Here is a 20,104-nt window from a genome sequence, read left to right on the forward strand (position 1 = left end):
GGGTTCCCACCATTCCCAGAGCTGATTAAGAATGTGCCTGAGCTGTTTGAACAAACAATATGGTTTATGCTGAACACCTGCTTTCCTTCTGGGAGTCTGGAACTTTGGTTTGTGCAGAGGGTGCCCGCGAGACCAGTCCCCACGAAAAACCCTGAGTGCCGAGTCTCCTCTGGGCTTTCCTGGCCGACATAATTCACACGTGTTGTCACAACTCGTTGCTGGAGGAACTGAGCAAGTCCTGCGGCTCCGATGGGAGAGGACCCTTGGAAGCTTGCACCTGTTTTCTTCGAGTTTTTCACGTGCCTTTTCCCTTAGCTGCTTTGCTTCCTTTGCTGTAATTAATCATAGCCGTGTGTACAGCTACATAATGAGTCCCGTGAGTCCTCTTAGTGAATGATCTAAACTGAGCTGGTCTTGGTGACCCCCAACACAGCCCCCCATTTGGGCTTGGTATCTCATAATATGTAGAATCACCAAAACTGACTTAGAGTCACAATTTATGAACATATTCATCAAAATGATTTCCCAAAGTCACACGCAAGAAGGACAGTTAAAAAAGAGAAATGCTTTAAGCTTGGTTTAAGGCTTAGGCCTTGCTGTTTTTGAAAACTGATATTATAATCTATCAATATTACAGGAATTAGAATTTTTCCTGATTACTATTATATTAAATTCAGACTTAAGTGACACACCATACCACAAAATGACCAAAGCAAATATAATGACTTCTGTCTTAGCCTCAAACATCAATTAAAATGATTTATAAAAATACTAAAAAAAACTGTATTCTAAAAGCAGGCCTATGTCTGAAAAAGCTGATATACATGTATCTTTGACTTTTTGGAAACTGGAGATGTGCATCCCATTTGATGGCTCAGAAGGGAGAGAGTTTGCAGTGATGTAATGAGCACGGAGTTATGGGACAAGTCTGCTTCTATAATTTGATGCAAATAATAATATAAAAAGAATGCTATAATATGTTATGCTCTTATATCTGTTATTTATAATTATGATCTTATGTTGATTTTTAAACTTGGAAACCATATTCTTAATAATTACCGTGCTATACTAGTCCTGTATGAATTTCTGTGGCAAAATCTAGGCTCAGTGTCTGTTCTGTCTGAGATTACTAGGAGAAATGGTTCCACCCCACACTGGTAAGAGTGCAACACGAATTTGGGCATCTACAATGAAATAAAGCAAATTTTAGGACGTTCACTACCAGTTGCCCTCCTATTCAATAAAGAGAATGGATCACCATCAAGAATTTTATTTTTCCACACCTGAGGAAAGCACCAAGGACATCCCCAGGCTGTTCACTGGACCCAGTGGTCATCCAACCCTTCAAGCATAAACATAGTCACATGACCATCTCCTTCCTCTCCGTAGGAAAGGGAGACAATAATATTGGATTTAGGTGGTTTATGTATGTGCCTCAGGAAATGGCATGCTATAGTCTGGAGAACTTGAGAAAGAGAAGTATGCTGAATTAAAAGGCAGAGACTCAGCTGGGGGAGGGTATAGATCAGTGGTAGAGCGCATGCACGAGGTCCTGGGTTCAATCCTCGGTACCTCCATTAAAAACAAAACAAAACAAAACAAAACAAAACAGCTCATTGTAAAAGGCAGAGACTCAGAAGCAAGTGTCAGGGGCACAATTCAGTAGTGAAGTCCTTTTTGGAGGTGGGACATTGCTGGACAATGGAAATATCAGAAATACTTTTTCCCAGTCAACATGTGGTGTTTGATATCAATTCAGGAGTCCTGTGAAGAAGAAGAAATTAAAAAGAGGCTATATTTCTTTTCCCTTGAGAATCCCAGGAGTTGGAAAAAAAATTATAGAGACAGTCTGAATGTGGCTTGATGAAAAATGGAAGAGAGTTTCTGGAATTTCCTTCAGCAATGGGGCAAAGTAGTACTCACTGCTTATACCCACCCAGAGATGAAAATGGGACCAAGAACTGGGGGCAATTTGGTTCAACTTGAAAAAATGGGACAGCCTCTGAGAGTTTCTCCTCACCCTCAGGGCACTTCCTGTGTTATCTCCTGAACACAGCTTATTCGTTAAATGCTCCGAAACCCATGGTGCAGTGAAATGAACTACATCCCAAGAAGGAAGAAAGGAGTAGAAGTACCACCTGTTGGTTGAGGTCCTTGTCGTCCTGAAATGAAAGTGACAGGGAAGACAAATTCAGCCATTAAAAAGTAAAGAACGGTAACATTTTAGAAAATTATACAAATGTTTGCACCCCATTCTCCATGTCACTGGGAATTAAAGCAAGGGCCCATTTGTAGATGTCAGCCCACCCCAGCCTTAAAAAAACCACTCTTCAGAATGGGGTCATCAGCTGGCTCAGGTGTCTTACTGGACCAAGAGCTCATCTAGGCAGCTTCCTCCCTACAGGGCTGTCTTTGCATTTTCAGAATTTGACTTCAGTGACCTCTTTTGCTCTGTCGTTTTGCTTTTCTTTTCCAATGTCATCACTGAAGAATAGAATGAGACAGTAGAAAGGCAATACCAACCACTTTCCAGAAGTTTCCTGCCTCGCCGTCTTTGAAAGTGGAGAATGAAGCTCATTATGAGGGCGATGAGCCCCAGCACAAAGCCCCCAACTCCGGTCAGCATCTTGCTTCGGGCGGAATCCGACTACACCTCTGAGAAGAACAGATGCCAGGGTCAGCCTCACCTCCACCTGCCGCAACCCCTGGGCCCTACCTGCCACCCAGAGCCCCATCCACTATGCTGTGGAGGGAAAGGGGAGAGGATAAGGCCCAGCCTGAAGCCACACTGGGGAAGGAGTAAATGTGGAAATCACCCCCAAAGTTCTGGATCCCAGAGCAGTGACTTCCACAGGAGGCAATGTCAGCCCATCAGGTCCCAATGTAAGGGACTGAAAGGAGACAGAGGGGAGAGGCTGGTTCCCATGTCTGAGGGCCGGTCATAAAGGTGGTTACCTTTCTGAGGTTTTCTAAGAAGGAGAGATCCTTAAGGATACCCCAGGGCAGGGATAAACACATGCTGAAATCACCAGATCTCCATTGCTCTGAGCCCAGACCACAGTTAGAGGGCTGATGAGGAAAAACACGTGGTGGTATGGCCCCAATGTGTAGTGAGTGGACCCCTAAGCCTGGAGTCTAGAGGGTCATCAGAGAGTGACTCACTCCACTCCACGGTGACAGGTCTGTCCAGGCTGGGGTGCTCCATGTGGCAGGTGTAGACGTCTCCCTGCTGAGGGCTCATTTCCAGCATCACGAGGAGCTGGAAGGTCCAGTCTCCATTATGGATCGGGTTGGTGGCCACAATCCCAGCTGTTTCCTCCTGTCCATTCAGGAATCAGCGGACTTGAATGTGGCCTGGATAGAAATCTGTCACGTGGCAGATGAGCAGGCTGTGGGACTGCAGGGCCTCCTTCTTGGAGGGGGAGACGTTCACTTTAGGTGGGACTAGAGGTGCAGAGAAGAGTCTGGTTGTGACAACGGAGACAGCTGAAGCAGCAGTTAGCGATTTTCTTGCCAAGCTGACCTCTCGATGTTAGAAATAAATATCTCATCCACCTTAAGCTACTTGGAGGCAGAATTTGGGGAACAGAGAGGGAAACACAGAATAAAGTGTTCAAACATTCCAAGAAAGACCTCATCAGACACAACAAGGGAAAGAGCAGAGAAGAACAGGAGCGGGTTAAAGTTGACACGCTGTAGCACTTTGGCCAGAAACGTGTAAGCTGGTAACTAATATCTTTGAACAGACGTGTTAAACCTGTTGTAAAGCAACTAAAGTTACATTTTCCCATCTGGTTCAAAAGGCTGTGTAACCCTGCTGGCTGTGATCTTGGAATTAGAATTCGTGCAGCCAATACCGTTCTTTTTTTAAAAAACTTTTTTTGGGGAGGTGGGTAGTTAGGTTTGTTTGTTTGTTTGTTGTTTATTTATTTTCATGGAAGTCCTGGTGATTGATCCCAAGACCTCATGCATGCAAAGCACGCACTCTGCCACTGAGCTGTACTCTCCCCTGTCAACAGCATTCTTTTGATCTATCAGTCTGATATTTTAAAAACGAGAGAAGACACGAAGCAGCTTGATTCATGCTTCATTTAATATATATGTCTCTTGGTCTCATCTACCGAAAAATAAAATAAAGTTTGGAGGAAGATCCGCAAACTCAATGTTCTTAGCAATTTCGTGTTTGAATAACAGGGAGTCTGGCTCTTTCCCATGCCACTCTGGTCCCCTGCTCACCATGAAGACTTTTGATTTCAGACTGGGACCCCCTGGGGCTCTGAGATGAGATGGAGATGGCTCCCCTCCTCTGCGGCCTGAGCCCACCCCCTCCAGGGTCTTCTCTCCTCAACCAGCCCTCTCACCTCTGCGCTTCAGGGTGAAACCCTTGTCCAACTCATAGATGTGTCTGCACACCGTGTCCACCGCGCTCTGTCTCAGTTCCAGGAACTCCCTCTGGATGTTCCAGTTCTTGGCAGTTTGGAGCCCCAGCTCCGTCACAGCCACAAACACCCCCACGGCGCTGTCGAATTGGACGTACACCTCTCTGTTGTAAATGTATCGCTCCAGGTAGCGGTGCGTCCCGTTGAACTCATAGCAGTCACTCCTCCTCTGGTACACGTACAGCTCTGTGGAGAGTGAGAGTCCAGGGCAGGGCTGGGAGAGACTCCAACACCCATGAGACACTCTGCCCGCTTTCCCTGTAACATTGAGTGGCTGCATCCAAGGCCATGCACTTCCTGTCTTTTGCCTCTTTCCTCTCGAGTCTCCATCCTTGTTCTGGCAGAGTGTCCGGTTAGAGAACTCAGGAGGGTCACTCTGCCTGTCCCGAGAGCGCTGACCCAGAGCACAGCCAAAATGAAAACTCTGTGTTCACCACGTTCTCAGTCTCTTCTCTCTCCCCTCTCTTCGCCTCACCTCTAGCCTCTGCAGTTCTCTCTCAATGAGTCAGCAAATCAATACAGTGTTAGTCACTACTGTTGATGTAGAGGTATCCTGGTGACCTTGGATACATCATAGAACCTCCCTGGTCCGAAGTTTTCTTATCCAGTAAACGGGGGCTTTAACTAAATAATCTCCGAGGTCCTTTCCAGCATAAATCATAAGAGCATGGCCTCAGGGAACCTTAAGTTCTAAGTGGGAGACAAGCAGGTGGACGCGGTGTGGGCGCAGTGACAGGTGGGTTCACAGGGGTATGGCAGCGGGATTGCGGGGACGTGTGAAGAGCACCTTAAATTTGACGAGAATTGGAGGCCGAGGGAGAGATGAGGGTTCAGAGGAGCTGATGTTTCATCTGGGGTTATAAGGAGGAGCAGAATCTCACCAGAGGGAGCAGCAGGGAAAGGGAAGGTGAGTGAGGTGGTGGGAGACAGGACAGGCCGGCAGTGCTGTCTGCCGTCTGTGCCAGGCCGAGGAGTTTGGGGAGTTTGCCGACAGGGAGCAGATTTATTAGCCAGTGAGTGGTTTCGTCTGATCTGTGCATTAGGAAGGTCCTCAGTAAAGTGACTGGTGATTAGATTAATGTTGAGCTGAAAGAAACACAAAGGACAGAACCCTGGTTGGTTCAGAATGGCTCACAGGAACTGCCCTAAGGCCTTAGCCTTACATGCTTGAAAAGAAGCTTTTATTAACTTAATGCTGATAGTTTCTTCCCACCTTTTCTTTCTCTTGGGAAAGGGAGACAGAAGAAATGGAATAAATACAAGTTTAAACTCCAGGCTTCTGCTGCTACCCAGGTAATGTGATGGGTGGAGCCCCAGGGTTTAAGCCGGGATGGTTTCTATAGATATGTATGTATGTGAATAACTGAATCGCTTTGCTGTACACCTGAAACTAATGTTGTAAGTCAACTACACTTCAATAAAAAGCAAAATTAAAAATAAATAAATAAATAAATTTTTGAGATGGTGAATGTCATGAATGATGGATTTAAAATTAAAAAATAATTTTTCAATGAAGGTACTAGGGACTGAACCCAGGACCTCCTGCATGCTAAGCATGCGCTCTACCACTGAGCTACACCCTCCCCCTGAGCTACACCCTCCCCCTGAGCTACACCCTCCCCCAACAATGGAGTTTTAAAGAGGCCACTAGAGCTACAAATCTGTTGCATCCATGAGTTGGATGTTCCCTTTCTACACAATTTTCTTTATGACCCAGTAGTCACGAGGGCCTTCTCAACAGTTCCAGCTTCACCCAGGGCCTGTTAAGCCAGGTTTTCCTCTTTCATCCCTTTCCATTTCTGCTGAAAGAGTTGGAGGCGCAAAAAGGAAATGGAGGAATCTTCCCAGCCCATCAGATCCAAGTTCCCTGGATGTCAGATTTCACTCAGTATTGAGTCCCTCGGCTTTGAAACTGTGCAGGGAGCTCTGGGCCCACCCTCTCCATCCCCCAGGTGACTCTCTCACAGGGTGAGGGGACTCCATCTCAGGGCTCTTACTAACCTGAATCCAATGATCTCTCCACCTCACCCCACTCCTCCCACCGCCACCCACCACTCTGCTCACTATTCACTGCAAGGGAGCCCCAAGCTCCAATTTCCAATGTCTTCCTATCAGCATCTGCCTGCTGCCTGGAACAGCTTCTCCTGTGCCCATCCTGCACTACTCCCCTCTCGCCTCCTGTTGGACATCATCTCATCTCACCAGCTATTTCCTCAGCCCACAGCCCCTTCCAGCTCGCCAAGACCCAAGCATCTCCATTTCTTCTCTCATCTGTGGACACGGGCTCCACAGCTGAGCCGCCCTTGTCCAGTTCTGTGTTCACCTGAGCGATAAATGCCAGAAAAATTTCCCCTTCCTTCTGTCTGAGAAATGAGGACAAGGGGATGTTGTTTGAGTAGATGAATTTGAGAGTTTTCATTGCTGTTACCCCCAGAAATTGGGGAAGGAGCCTGAGAGAAACTGATTCTCAGGAAGGAGTAGGGCTCGTTTTATGGATGGGGAGAGAAAGGTTGGGGAATTTTAACATAAACGACTTCACCATTCCAGCACACATGGTCTTGGTGGGGAGCTGGAGGTAGGAGAGGCCATTTCCTGTCTCTCACTTCCTCTCAGAACCTACCCTGATGTGCTCTGATCTGGTTCCTGATGTGGGGGACAGTCAGCTGCAATAGTTACCCTGCTGGCTTTCCCCACAGCTGGTCCTCACTACCCTCCTCTGCCCCCCGGCCATTGCTGTTCCTGGGACGGGGTTCCCGTTTGGTTCTGTGAAAGGGGCCCCCACCTGGAGCACTGGTCCTGTAGCTGGGATCCTGGACAACGCAAACTAAACACAGTTCCCCTTTCCTATCTTTTGATGCTGAAATGTTATCTTGAGGACCCCTCTGTGAGAATCTTGTCCCTCCAAAGTCATTTCAGACCACCGGGTACCACTGTGTCCAGCAGACACAAACCCTGATCTCTTTCTCTCTCTGATGGGAATCCTGGCCCTTGGATGAATGTCCGAGCCCCAAAGCCTTTCCCACAGAGGGAGCCCACATGGGGAAAACCCCCAGGATCATTTCCCAGAGCCAGACCCTCCAAGAGCAGCAGCTCTGCACCTACCTGGGGTGTCTCTGCCCTGAGCCAAAGGGAAGCTCAGCATCGCCAGGGACATCATCAGAGCTGCCGTCCCAGGGGCCCCAGTGACCCAAAAGACCGCCATCCCGCAGCCTGGGAAAGGACAGGAATCAGAGTCAGAGCAGCTCTCACTCAATGGGCCTCACTCTTAAAACATGAGAGATGGTGAGCCTGACCCCTCCTACATCCCCTGGGTGTGGCCAGATTCCAAAAAAGGAACCAATAAGTAGGAACTGTCCCTTTCCAGGCAGAAGCTTGCTGTCAGGCACATGCTACTTCAAGGTATAAGATTCATTGAAGGCAGAATAAAGGGAGGGGCCTCTGAGGAACTGGATGAATCATGAGGGTCTTTTTGGTTCTGTTTTTTTTTTTCCTTCTGTTCTCCTTGCCCTGGAGCAGATTGCAGGAATGTCATTCCCGCTCAGTGGTGAGTGCTAATCCCCCTTGCAGGGATGCGGTCTGGGGAAGAGCAAGTCCTAGGCAGTATGTTAAAGATCTCAGGGGATTAGAGTGTCCACCCAGGACTCTGAATTGGTCCTGGAGTCTGTACCAGCCATCACGTAAGGGGTCAGATGTTCACCTTCCCCTCACAGAGGTCCGGTTATAAAGGATGTGGAACAAGGGTCTCTGGGCTTTAATACCAAATAAGGCATGGAAGTAAGTGCACAACTTTGGGCAAATTACTTGTCCTTAATGGGCCACAGTTTCTTTACTTTGGAAATGGGGGTGGTAACACCTATCTTCTCAGTAACTCTGGGAGGGGTGAAATGAGAACGTACATATAAAATGCCTTAGAAATGTAAAGATCAGAGAGTTTTTGAAGTACTTAAATCATTGATGAATTGAATAAAATCGTGCATTATTATTTAACTTAGATTTTCTATTAGAGACAGGATACATTATAGTAAAGTGGTCAGACACAGGTCAAGAGTGAAATTTCCTGGCTGTGAAGTCCCCTTTCTGCTACTTTCTGGATTTTTTTTTAAAACCTGTTATGACTCAAATTTCTTTCATGTAAAATGGAGACTATCATGGAGACCCTGCCTTTGGTTTATTTGGAAATCGAATTGCGATAATCCTTAGCACCTGCATCTCTTCAAGCAGAGCCTTACACACAGTCAGGAATCAAAGAATGTTAATTATTCTAATGCAAGATTAGTTCAGAACACAAAAAAACTCTTTACCCAATACAACACACTATTTCATCCAATAATACAAATTCTATCATGGCAATATTAAATACTAGAAAAACTTACTATAGTCCCACACCTGTTTACTATGGTTCCAAACCGCTCTGTAATAAAACAGAACATATAAAAAATCTACCACTAGATTTCATATGAAGCGACTAGAGAAATTGTTCTTAAGAATAAGATTTAAATAAAAATGCCTTATATCACCACATTCTTCTATGAAGAAGAAATAAAAAGAGTAATAATTAGAAGTGAACAATTAAATATTGTTTGCCTTCTGTGTGTATGTCTGGAAACACCAAAGGATTCCTCTAAGATGATCAAAGGTGTAAAATGGTAAATATAATATCATTTGATAACAGTCAAACGAATTCCTATATGAAACTAAGAATCAACATGAAATTTTGAAAATGTCCATTCACGTAAGTTATTACAAATAAAAAGTATTCAAGGATCAACTTCAATAGCCTATTTCCAAACAACATCACTAAGAGGAAGGCGATTATAATATCTCCATTTTAGTTTCCTCCTCCTGTCCCCAGTCCCGCATAGGCTGGGGCTTTCTGGGCAGTGTTGGTCCTGACACTGTTCTAGCATTTTCTTTCCCAGCCACGGAGATGCCCCTTCCGATGTTTTCTGGTTGGCTGAGCCTCATCAAGCTGTTTCATTCCACCCACTTCTCCCTCCACAGGGGTAGAGAAATAAGTCCCGGATTCAGAGCTCCTCCTTGCCTTGCCTCATTTTCTCCTCACTGTCTGTCACTGCAGATGCACCTTGAAGACACAGGGAGCCAGACCAGAGTCATGATCCTTCAAGCCCTCACCCTGGCTGCCCTGCTCAGTCCCCACGGAGCTGGCGCCTTCCAGGGTGAGTACTCAGGGGGCGGGGTGGGGGGTGGGGGTGACGGCAGCACGTTTTGCAACCCACAGGTGCTGTTTTCTGTCCCGTTTCTCTTCTCTATTCTTTCCCCTCTTTTGTGAGGTCATCTTCTTCCTTTCAGTCCACAACATAGTAGCTGCTGTTTATTGATAAACACCTGCAAGTGCCAAATCTCCTCTTCGTTTTCACAACAGACTTTTCAGGAAGGCTTCCGTTTTAGAACTGGAAAGACTGAGATGCAAAGAGGTTAATAAATGTCTCATGATCCCCCGTCATATCACTGATGAGTGAAGAGCCCTGGTACCTCCTCTTCCCAAGATTCTCTGTCTCTCTTACATTTCAGAGGTAGACATTTTGAAATGGGAGTCTGCGATGTTTGTTTTTGACTTTTTCCTGGTTCACTCAGTCCTCAACCAACTGCATTCTCCCCTTTGTTTTCCCGATCTCTGATGCTGCTCTCAGTGGGGCCGCTAATGGTCTCCAGCCAACCCAAACCCACCATCACCTCTCCATGTGTGTCTTACTTGTGTTATTAGTGATGTTTGTGATGTGACTGCTTCCTCCTTCCTGAAATTTCCTTCTTATTCCTTGTCTTAGAAGCATACTTCCTCCTTGTTTTCTTCCTATTCTTTAGTCTTCTCCTTTTCAGTCTCTTTTTATTTTATTTAATTTTAAGTTTTTTATTGAAGTATAGTCCGTTGTCAATGTTGTGTCAATTTCTGGTGTACAGCATAAAGTTTCAGTCATACATACACATACATATATTCCTTTTCATATTCTTTCTCATTGTAGGCTGCTGCAAGATATTTAATATGGTTCCTTGTGCTATACAGTAGAAACTTGTTTATCTATTTTATATGTAGTAATTAGTATCTGCAAATCTCAAACTCCGAATTTATCCCTTCTGAACCCCTTTCTCCCCTGATAATCATAAGTTTGTTTTCTATGTCTGTTAGTCTGTTTCTGTTTTGTAAATTAGTTCATTTTTGTCTTTTTCTTTTTTTTAGATTCCACATATAAATGATATAATATGGTATTTTTCTTTCTCTTTCTGGCTTACTTCATTTAGAATGATGATCTCCAGGTCCATCCATGTTGCTGCAAATGGCATTATTTAATTCTTTTTTACATTCCATTGTATAAATACACCACAACTTCTTTATCTAGTCATCTATTGATGGACATTTAGGTTGTTTCCATGTCTTGCTTTTCAGCCTCTTCTTAAATGTCCGTGTTTGCCAGGATGCAGGACTACACATTCAGACCCTGCTATTATGACTTTATACACTTCTCTTGAGTTATCTAATCCAAACTTTTAAGTTCACTTGCCACGAGGATTCCTGGTCCATGTTACTGGACCGTCTAACTTGAGACCCATTTACTTATTTCATCCGCCCTCGCATCAACTACACTTTGTCTCCCAGAAATTTAACCCCAGCATGTTTCTAACAGCAGCACATTTTATTTTCTCTCGCTCACTTCTTTATCCTTCTCTACCTTCTCAGTCACTGATGCCACAGTTCTCCACATTGCCTGCTCATTCTGGATTCCTTCATGTCCTTACTTCTACCCACTGATACCTGTGGCTCGCATCTCTTTACTGCCATTCAAACACACCCGTTTGTCTCCTTGCCCTCCGCGTTACTGCCTCATCTGCACCCTCATCCCTTCTCACCTGATTGCCCAAGAGCCTCCTGGTCTTGCTTTCAAACCAGCCTCCTCCAATCCCTCTTCCCTGCTGTTGCCACCTTCCAGTACGGATATGATCATGTTACTCTCAAGTTCTTCCAAGAATTCCCATGGGCTGTGGGATACAATTCAAATACCTCCAATTAGCACACGAGGCAGAGCACAATACAGCCCCCTCCACATTTCCCTCTTAGCTCCAGCCATACCGAAGGACATGCAGTTCTCCATGCATTTTTATGTCTCTCTCCGCCTGAGCCTACTTCTCTGGCTAAAAATGCCATTTCCCCCTTCCTCTGCTTTGCTAACGTCAGGTAAATCTCATCTTTGGGAAACCTTACTTAAATCTCATTTTGATTTTATTTTTTAAAACTTTTTTGTGGGGGTAGGTAATTGGGTTTATTTATTTTAAAATTTTATTTATTTTTAAATAGAGCTACTGAGAATTGAGTCCAGGACCTTGTGCTTGCTAAGCACATACTCTACCACTGAGCTATACCCTCCCCACTCATTTTGATTTTAATATCCCCTTTGGCTCCCTTGTAGGATCTTGTGTATACCTTGTGATAACTCAGCAGTGATCTTTTCTTCGTCTTTCTCATTCTTTGGAGTCCAAGCAGCTTGAAACCAAAACCCTCGTCTTCTGAGTTATATCTTTAGAGCTTGAAGATTAAAGGTTTATAGTACATGTTTTTTTTGGCAGAATGAAAAGTAACATGTGTAAGAGTATAATTTACTTAAAAATGCCCAGATCTTTATCTTTAAGAATTTGTGAATATGAGGTAATTTATCCAATTATTAAATAAATAGTGATTAAGCATAGGAATTCAATGCAGGTAGGATTGCCCTGAGCTTGAAGGAAGAAACATTTGCAGTGTGTTTTAGGTGATGGTTTGAATTTGGATAGAAGAATATAGAGGAAGAATCCAGTGTACAGAATTAAGGAGGCAGAAGTTGGAAAATCCATTAAATTATAAACCATTATGTGAATACATAAGGGATATTTTGATTATTGTGCTTAATTTTAGACAGCACCATAATCACCCAAATGGTAACTATCATGAATAAGATGCTTGGAAAACCCCAGAAGAATATTTACAGGCATATATTGCATATTTTGTTAACCATAAAATATGCATAGTTGTATAATGAAAAAAAAGAATTTGTGAAAATGATGAAAATGAATTCTCCCAAGGTGAACAAACTACATCTGTGGAGCCCAGCTTGTTCTTTCTTTTTTCTCTTTTTTCTTTCTGTGGGTGAGTGATTCTCTGATCACTAAAATCAATGGAAATCTGCACGTACTCATGCGTGTCAATGGATTCTGTCACCAGAAGCATTGAAGGAGAGGACTGATTCTCCACGTGTCGGGAGCTTCCAGGGCAAATCTTTAATTAGAGAGTTAGACCAATGAACCCTGCAGTGTCGTTTCACCTTAGTACCTCTGCCTTTCTCCACCCCAAATTCTCATTTCTATTGATTCCCTGTAATGCCAATAGACTTTTCTTTGTTGTCAACCTTTTGCTGCTTCTTACACACCAGTTAAAATTAAGATACTATCCCATGGGTATTTTAAATGCAGCAACTTTGATTTCCAACAGAAATCACACTTTAACACATAAATTCAGCAAGAAAATTTGTGAATGTGTGAATGACGATGACACTTTTAGATTTGTTATGCCTAACATGAAAGTTCTGTGGACAAAATTACACAACCAACCATTTTTACCCTGGAGCTAAGAAAGTAACTTGAAGTTTATGAAAAGAACCAATATGTTTTATTTCTTTCACTATTTAAAACATTTTCTACTCTGAAAGATTTTTACTCTACTCTCTCCTCTTCCCCACCCTGCTCTATAGCTTTATCACTAATATGATGTCTGGTCCTGTAAGGATTCTGAAATCTTGTGGGACTGGAAGCGGAGGACAAGTCAATATTGCTTCTATAAGGAGTTGTGTTATCTTGGGACAGTTATCTCATCTCTGTGGTCAGTTACTGAATACGCAAAATAAAGCTTTACCTGCGGGTGTGAAAATTCAATGAATAAATTATGCACATAGTAAGTCCTCAATAAATATTCTTATTATTGTGTTCAACATTACCATCATACTGGAGTGATGGATGCTTAACTCTTCAGGGACAAGGGAAACCCCTGAATTTTTTTCCTTTTCATATTCTTTTTTTTTTCCACATTGGAGTATAGTCAGTTTACAATGTTGTGTCAATTTCTGGTGTACAGTGTAACACTTCAGTCATACATTTACATAAATATATTCGTTTTCATACTCTTTTTTATTGTAGGTTACTACAAGATATTGAATATGGATCCCTGTACTACACAGTATAAACTTGTTGTTTATCTATTTTATATACAGTAGTATCTGCAAATCTTGAATTCCCAATTTATCCCTTCCTACCCCCTTTCTCCCTTGGTATGAATTCCCAATAAGTCATTTCTCTCCTTGTTTCCTCCGATTTCTTTCTTCTCCTTACTTTCATTTTGCATTTCTCATTTTCTGTGTTATTCCTTCGTGATCCTAATAACCCTCCCTTTACCTACCTGCTTCCTGTATTCTGTTCACTGCCCTATGTGTTCACCCATTCTCCAGCCTCCTTTCTTTCTCTTCATGCAGTGGACCATGTGTCAATGTACGCCGAGTTTGTCCAGACACACAAACCTTCTGAGGAGTACATGTTTGAATTTGATGAAGATGAGCAGTTCTACGTGGACCTGGATAAGAAGGAAACTGTCTGGCACCTGCCAGAGTTTATTCATGCCTTTGACTATGATGCTCAGAGGGGCATTGCTGACATCGTCATGGCAAGGAAGAACCTGAACACCATGATCCAACGCTCCAACCACACCAGGGCCACATCCGGTACTGCTCACTCTTGTCCACTCCTCTACAGTCAAACTGCAGGGACGGGAGAGCCCCTCTACACACAGAGAATGGGGGACCCTGATACACACTCATGAGTGATGCCCTCCCCATAACTGAGTAGTATTTGATCCACAAGTTGGGTACTTAGGTCATCAGAAGAGGCATTTTCTTCTTATTCAAGATAAAGATTGGGCTGAGGGAGGCCAGGTCAGGGGCATGAGAAGCTGTGACTCTGAACTGGGAGCCCTTGGTTGGGGTTGAGGGGAAAGGTGGGCCTGAGAGAGGAAGGCCCTAATCTGGAGAATATAAGGCCTGGGGTGGAGGGTCCTTTGCAATTCAGCCAAAGGCAGTAGACTCACCAGGTTGCATTCCCTCTCAGAGCCCCCTGAGGTGACCATGTTTCCCAAGGAGCCTGTGGAGCTGGGCCAGCCCAACACCCTCATCTGCCACGTGGACAAGTTCTTCCCGCCGGTGCTCAACGTCATGTGGCTGCGCAATGGGCAGGCGGTCACCGAGGGTGTGGCTGAGACCATCTTCCTGCCCAGCACAGAATTTAGATTCCACCAGTTCCACTATCTGACCTTCCTTCCCACCGCCGAGGACGTCTATGACTGCAGGGTGGAGCACTGGGGGCTGGACCAGCCGCTCCTCAAGCACTGGGGTATGGACGCCCCCACTGTTAAAATTCTTTTTATTTTATACAATTTTTAAAGGTTACTTTTCATTTACAGTTATTACGAAATAGTGGCTCTCTTCCCCGTGTTGAACAGTACACCCAGCAGTTCGTACTTCCCACTCCCCCACTCCTGTATGACCCCTCCCTGCTTCCCACTGGTAAACACCAGTTTGTTCTCTGTGTCTGTGGGTCTGCTTCTTTTTTGTTATATTCATTAATTTGTTGTATTTTTTAGATTCCACATATAAGTGATATCATACAGTATTTGTCTTTCTCTGTCTGACTTTTTTCACTTAGCCTAATGCCCTCCAAGTCCACCCATGTTGCTACAAATGGCAAAATTTTATTCTTTTTAATGTGGATGCCCCCCACCCCTACCTTTGCCATCACCGTCCTGACACCACCTTTATTTCCCGGAGCCATCCCTCAGCACCTGCTTCCTTAATCCCATGTTTTATCATCATTTTATTCAAACTTCACCACTTCGTGGGTTCTAAGCCTTCACATCCCCACATTCTCTGCGCTTCCTGATTCCATCTTCTTTTGTGCCCCAGAGGCCCAGGAGCCGATCCAGGTGCCTGAGAGATGGAGACCGTGGTCTGCACGCTGGGCTTGGCGGTGGGCCTGGTGGGCATCATCACCGGCACCGTTGTCCTGAAGACCAGGTTATCCGAGAGCGTCCCCTGTGAGTCATCCCAGGGGTGGGGCTGTTAGGGACATGGTGGAGAAGAGGGGGCAGCATGTTACGAGTGGTGGATGGGAAGGAGAAACACTTCCACAGGGGTTCTTTGAGCACTTTATATTTTAGAGCCACTGAACTAGATGAAAACAGTAATAAATATAGTGGTCAGTAACATCAGCTGGGTTGCTCGCTGCGTACCATGCACTGGTCTACATGATTTGTATGTATTCGCTTATTTACGTTTGGAGGTTGGTGCTATTATTTCCCCCTAGGGAGAAACAGACACAAGGAGAGATGAAGGAATCCGTCCAAGATCACATGGCTTAAAACGTGTAGAGTCTGGATTTGAACCCAGGCACTGGGGCTCCAGACGCTGCGGTCTTATCCGGTACATCAGGTATAGCCTCTGCAGCCATTGTGTCTCTCCTGGACCATCTTCACAGCCTTGCTTTTCCTCTTTTCTCATAGTGATGTCTCCAACATTAGTTAAACATTTGAAATAATAAAGGACATCCTACATTTTGCATAATCCCAAAGGGAATACATCTAATATATTTGCTATAGATTTTTGGCTTATAATCTTTACCATGTGGTGAAATTGATCAAATTCAGTTTTTGCATTTCTGAGTTAAATTCACCTGAAATTAATATAAATTTTATTTTTTGGTTTATTGGTTTGGGGGTCATGTTATGGATTTTCTGATATTGAACAGTCATTTCATTCCTAGGTGTTTTGTGTTGGTCTCAGCCTATCGACAGTGATGCTGTGGGCTAGGAATGCCCCCCCCCCGCCCCGAGCACTCACTTAGGCATGAGTTATGGGGACCCCCCACAGACATTTCTCCCACCAGAGCCAATATTCTGGCTGGAATGGCCCTTCTGGTGGTTATTATGATTGCAAGAGGCACCACAGCAACAAACATCAGAGAACTTTGAAAAAAAAAAAAAGCAAGATGTTACTGACAAGTCCTAGAGGGAAAGGTGGGGAGCCTGGGGTTCTGTGGGTGGGGTGCCTAGGGTTTCACAGATTCATTCTTTATTGGTGAATTTAAAACAATAGAGCAGGAATTAAAGCATGAGAAGGGAAAAGCAAGGTCACTCAAGTGATCAGTTACGCAGGTCCCCCAGGGCCTTCTGAAGGCCGGGCTCTTTCTGTGGTTGTGTAAACGGCAATTGTTTTTGAGATGGATGCTTTGAAGTGAACGTCTTAGCAATCAAAAGCTTAACGTCAGGCACTTACATCACAATCCAGAAAGCTAACCGTCAGGCACTTCCACTCTACTAGGATAGATCTTATTTGATCAAAATGTATTATATTTGTAACGCACTTCTGGGTTCGGTGACATGTCCTTAGTTGTCTCTGGAAAAAAGATGCACCAGCCTTACAAAATGATTTGGAAAACTTGCTCCTTTCTACTTTCTATGCTTTACATAAGAGAGGAACGATTTGTTTTTGAAATGTGGTTGGAATCACCCAGCTACAATGTTATCAGACAGCAGCCTTTGGAAAGTTGTTCTTTGGTTCTGAATTCAATATTGATGTTCGTTTCTCTACTTCAGTTTTCCCTTTCTTCCTGTAGTTTCGACCTTCATATCTTTCTAGAAATTTATCCATCTTTTCTAAAATTTCAGACTTATTGGCATAGAGTTGATTATAACATGTTTTTTCATTTTAAAATATCTGTGTATATAATTATTTCCCCCTTTTCATTCTGAATCTCCTCTATTTTCCTTAACAGTCTTGCCAGAGGTCTATTAGCTTCTTTAAACTTCTTATTAAATCAAAATTTGATTTGTTTATCTTACTTATTTTTTGTTTTCTATTTCATTGAATTCTTTCCCTGTCTTTATTATTTATATGCTCTCTCTTTTTTTTTTTTTTTGCTTTTGCAGTTTTTCTAATTTGCCATTCTCTTACTGGAAATTATTGGTTCATTTTCTTTCAGGCTTCCTTTTCCTAATAAATTTATTTTAAACCTAGATGTGTCCTTTTAGGCACTACTTTTGATATACAAGTTTTCATGGAGTACTAAGTCTTCCATCATTTATATTTTCATTCCCATGGTTATTAATTGCATGTTTAAGGTATATGGAATTCATTTATTTATCCCTTTTAATTGATTTAGAATTCAGTTGCATCATAGCCAAAGAACAAAGCCTAGATGATATTAATTTGAACACATTAAGGCTTCCTTCACGGCTTAATAAATGTTAAGTTTCCAGGAGGGCTTATTAAGAGTCAGTGTATCATTCACCAGGTTCCCTTCCCCCAGCTGAGAGATTAGGGGAGCACATGTCAAGATGGAGGTCTTTCTGGCTCCCTGAGTAACTCTGATCAGCGGGGCTACCCCGCTGACTCACACTGGGCGTGTAGCATGAACAAAAACTAGATCTCAGGGGATACGTTACATCAGCACTGCCTCTCTTACTCTTACTATACAAAAGAGAGGTGCTTAAAGAGACTTTGAAGAAGCAGAGAGGCAGGAGAACTAGAAAAATATTTCATCACATAAGTCAAGGGAGCAGAAATTTCAGGAGGGATGAAATAGTTAATAGTGATGGAGGTTCATTGGCTGTTACCTGAGATAAGTATCCCCCGGGCCTGGTATTAAATGGTTTTGGGGGCCGTTTAAAGAGCAGCTTCATACACTGTGCCCAACTTCCACTTCCTTCAACTTCCATCACCTCCTTGTTGGGCCTCTCTGGTGTTTCAGAAAGTGCAGTCTGTGGCATGTTGGAGAGAGTGAAATGACATCTCCTTAGGTACCTCTTGACGGCTCACTGATTCTCATCCAGGGGCAACATCTATTGGAAAGACCACCTTCTTCTTAGGGGCTTGTGAGGGAAGAAACTGAAGGGCTCAGTTGTAGAGGGAGGAAGGATGCAATTCTAAACTGGGAGTCCTAACCACACTGTCTGTCCTACTGCAGGTGACAACCTTTCCTCAACGGAAGAGGACACAGGGGAGTCCCCAGCGTCAGATCTGCTTTAAAGCTCCAGTCTCTTTGAATCTCTGTGCTCCTCAGCACCAGTGATTAATGTCCACAGAGACCCATCGCCTGCCAACTCCTGCCTGTCTATGAGTCTAGTCACACTTAGCACCTTGCAAAGGGCCTGGCACAGAAAGCACTTAATATATATCCAATTTGAAGTATGGTGACAAGGTGGCCCCACATTGAATGGTCTACAAGCCTCGGTCTCCTCTGGAACTTCTCCCTAAACAGCATCCTTCCTGAGAAATCCCAGAGACCAACAGATACCTGTGTGTCAGAGCTAGACATCCCTGGTGCTGTCTTGGCAACGCGAGAGCCTTTCCCCACTCTCCATATTTTTAAGTCCCTGGGAGCACATATCCTGGGCCTGTGATGTGGGTGCAGATACTGCATTTGTGTCCTGCCAGGAGGTAGGTCTAGGGAACGTTCGCTCCGCCCTGGGTCCTTCTCTAGCCGATAGCACGGGGCCGTGGGAACAAGGATGGTTGCTGTTCACCATGGGGCTGATTTCCTCGGAATGAGCCCTCACATCATCTTCATGCTGCTGCTCACCCAGCTTGACCCCCCCTTTTATTTCACCCAGAATTCTCGCCACTTCTAAACCTCCAGGGCTCTTCTCCTTTACTAAGTAGCAGACAAGACTCCTCTTCCAGCAGACCTACTGTTTTGCAGGAGTTCCCCATAGTAAAGTCGTTAAGCCCTTAGTGACTCAGTGTCTTCCTTTATAGCACATCATATTGTACTGTATCCACTAGTCCGCTGATGTCCCCGCCCCACCCTGCCAGGCTTTACTTTATTCCTCCCAGCTTCTTTCAGGGGCATCTGAAACCACCTTGGGAGACCCCAGTGTGTTAGCTGGTTTAATTGGTTGAATCCCAATTGTGGATTAAGGTCATATCTCTCTCACAGGGTGCAGAGCAAAGTATGGGGACACGGATGAGTGTCTGTCTCAGTTTGGGGAATGTTAACATAAACTATTTCACCATTCTATTACATATGGTCTTGGTGGTGAACTGGAACTAAAAATTAAGAGTTGCAATGAGGATTTGATGCAGGAACCTCGAAGTCATACTATTACATCGTGTATAAGGGGCAGCTGGAGGAGGAGCCATTTCCTGTTTCTCGTTTCCCCTCTGGCCCCACCCTGATTCACAAACCAAGATAATAACTCCCTCCCTTTAGGGAGTACCACCATCTCCAAAGAAAAACAACAAACAGGCCCATATATGTACTTAAAATAAGAAGTGTAAGTAAATACAGACTAGCCACTTAAAAGGAACATGAAAAATTCATTTACAAAAAAGCTATTATTGAAAAAAACACTAGGGACTATAAGGAAAACTATATAGAAGTTCTAGGTGTAAAAAGATATAATAGTCAAAATAAAAACCACATTAATGGAAATAAATAGTGGGAGAGATACAGCTAAAAACACATTAGTAAGCTAGACTGAAGGACCCTCCTAGAATAAAAGATGGAAGGATAAAGAAACTGAAAATAGAAAACAGAAACAGACTCACAGACATAGAAAACAAACGATAGTTACCAAAGGGGAA

General features: G+C 44.0%; 2 protein-coding genes across 2 annotated transcripts; one reads left to right on the plus strand and one right to left on the minus strand.

Moving 5' to 3' along the window:
* Positions 1-3,168: 3,168 nt before the first annotated feature.
* LOC102532163 (HLA class II histocompatibility antigen, DP beta 1 chain-like) lies at positions 3,169-7,677 on the minus strand. The gene is made up of 3 exons (XM_072945254.1): positions 7,542-7,677; positions 4,362-4,625; positions 3,169-3,444 (listed from the first exon to the last, which is right to left on the minus strand). Exons 1-3 carry the CDS (start codon positions 7,639-7,641, stop codon positions 3,335-3,337), a joined length of 474 nt encoding a protein of 157 aa, XP_072801355.1. The 5' UTR covers positions 7,642-7,677; the 3' UTR covers positions 3,169-3,334.
* A 1,835-nt stretch (positions 7,678-9,512) lies between these two features.
* On the plus strand, positions 9,513-18,547 carry LOC102532423 (HLA class II histocompatibility antigen, DP alpha 1 chain). The gene is given in 6 exon segments (XM_015237346.3): positions 9,513-9,616; positions 13,949-14,194; positions 14,577-14,858; positions 15,428-15,454; positions 15,457-15,558; positions 18,486-18,547. Coding segments are annotated over 6 exon segments (819 nt in total). The 5' UTR covers positions 9,513-9,516.
* The last annotated feature ends 1,557 nt before the right edge of the window (positions 18,548-20,104 follow it).

The sequence above is a fragment of the Vicugna pacos genome, chromosome 20 (assembly GCF_048564905.1).
Source record: "Vicugna pacos chromosome 20, VicPac4, whole genome shotgun sequence".
Lineage (NCBI taxonomy): Eukaryota > Metazoa > Chordata > Mammalia > Artiodactyla > Camelidae > Vicugna > Vicugna pacos.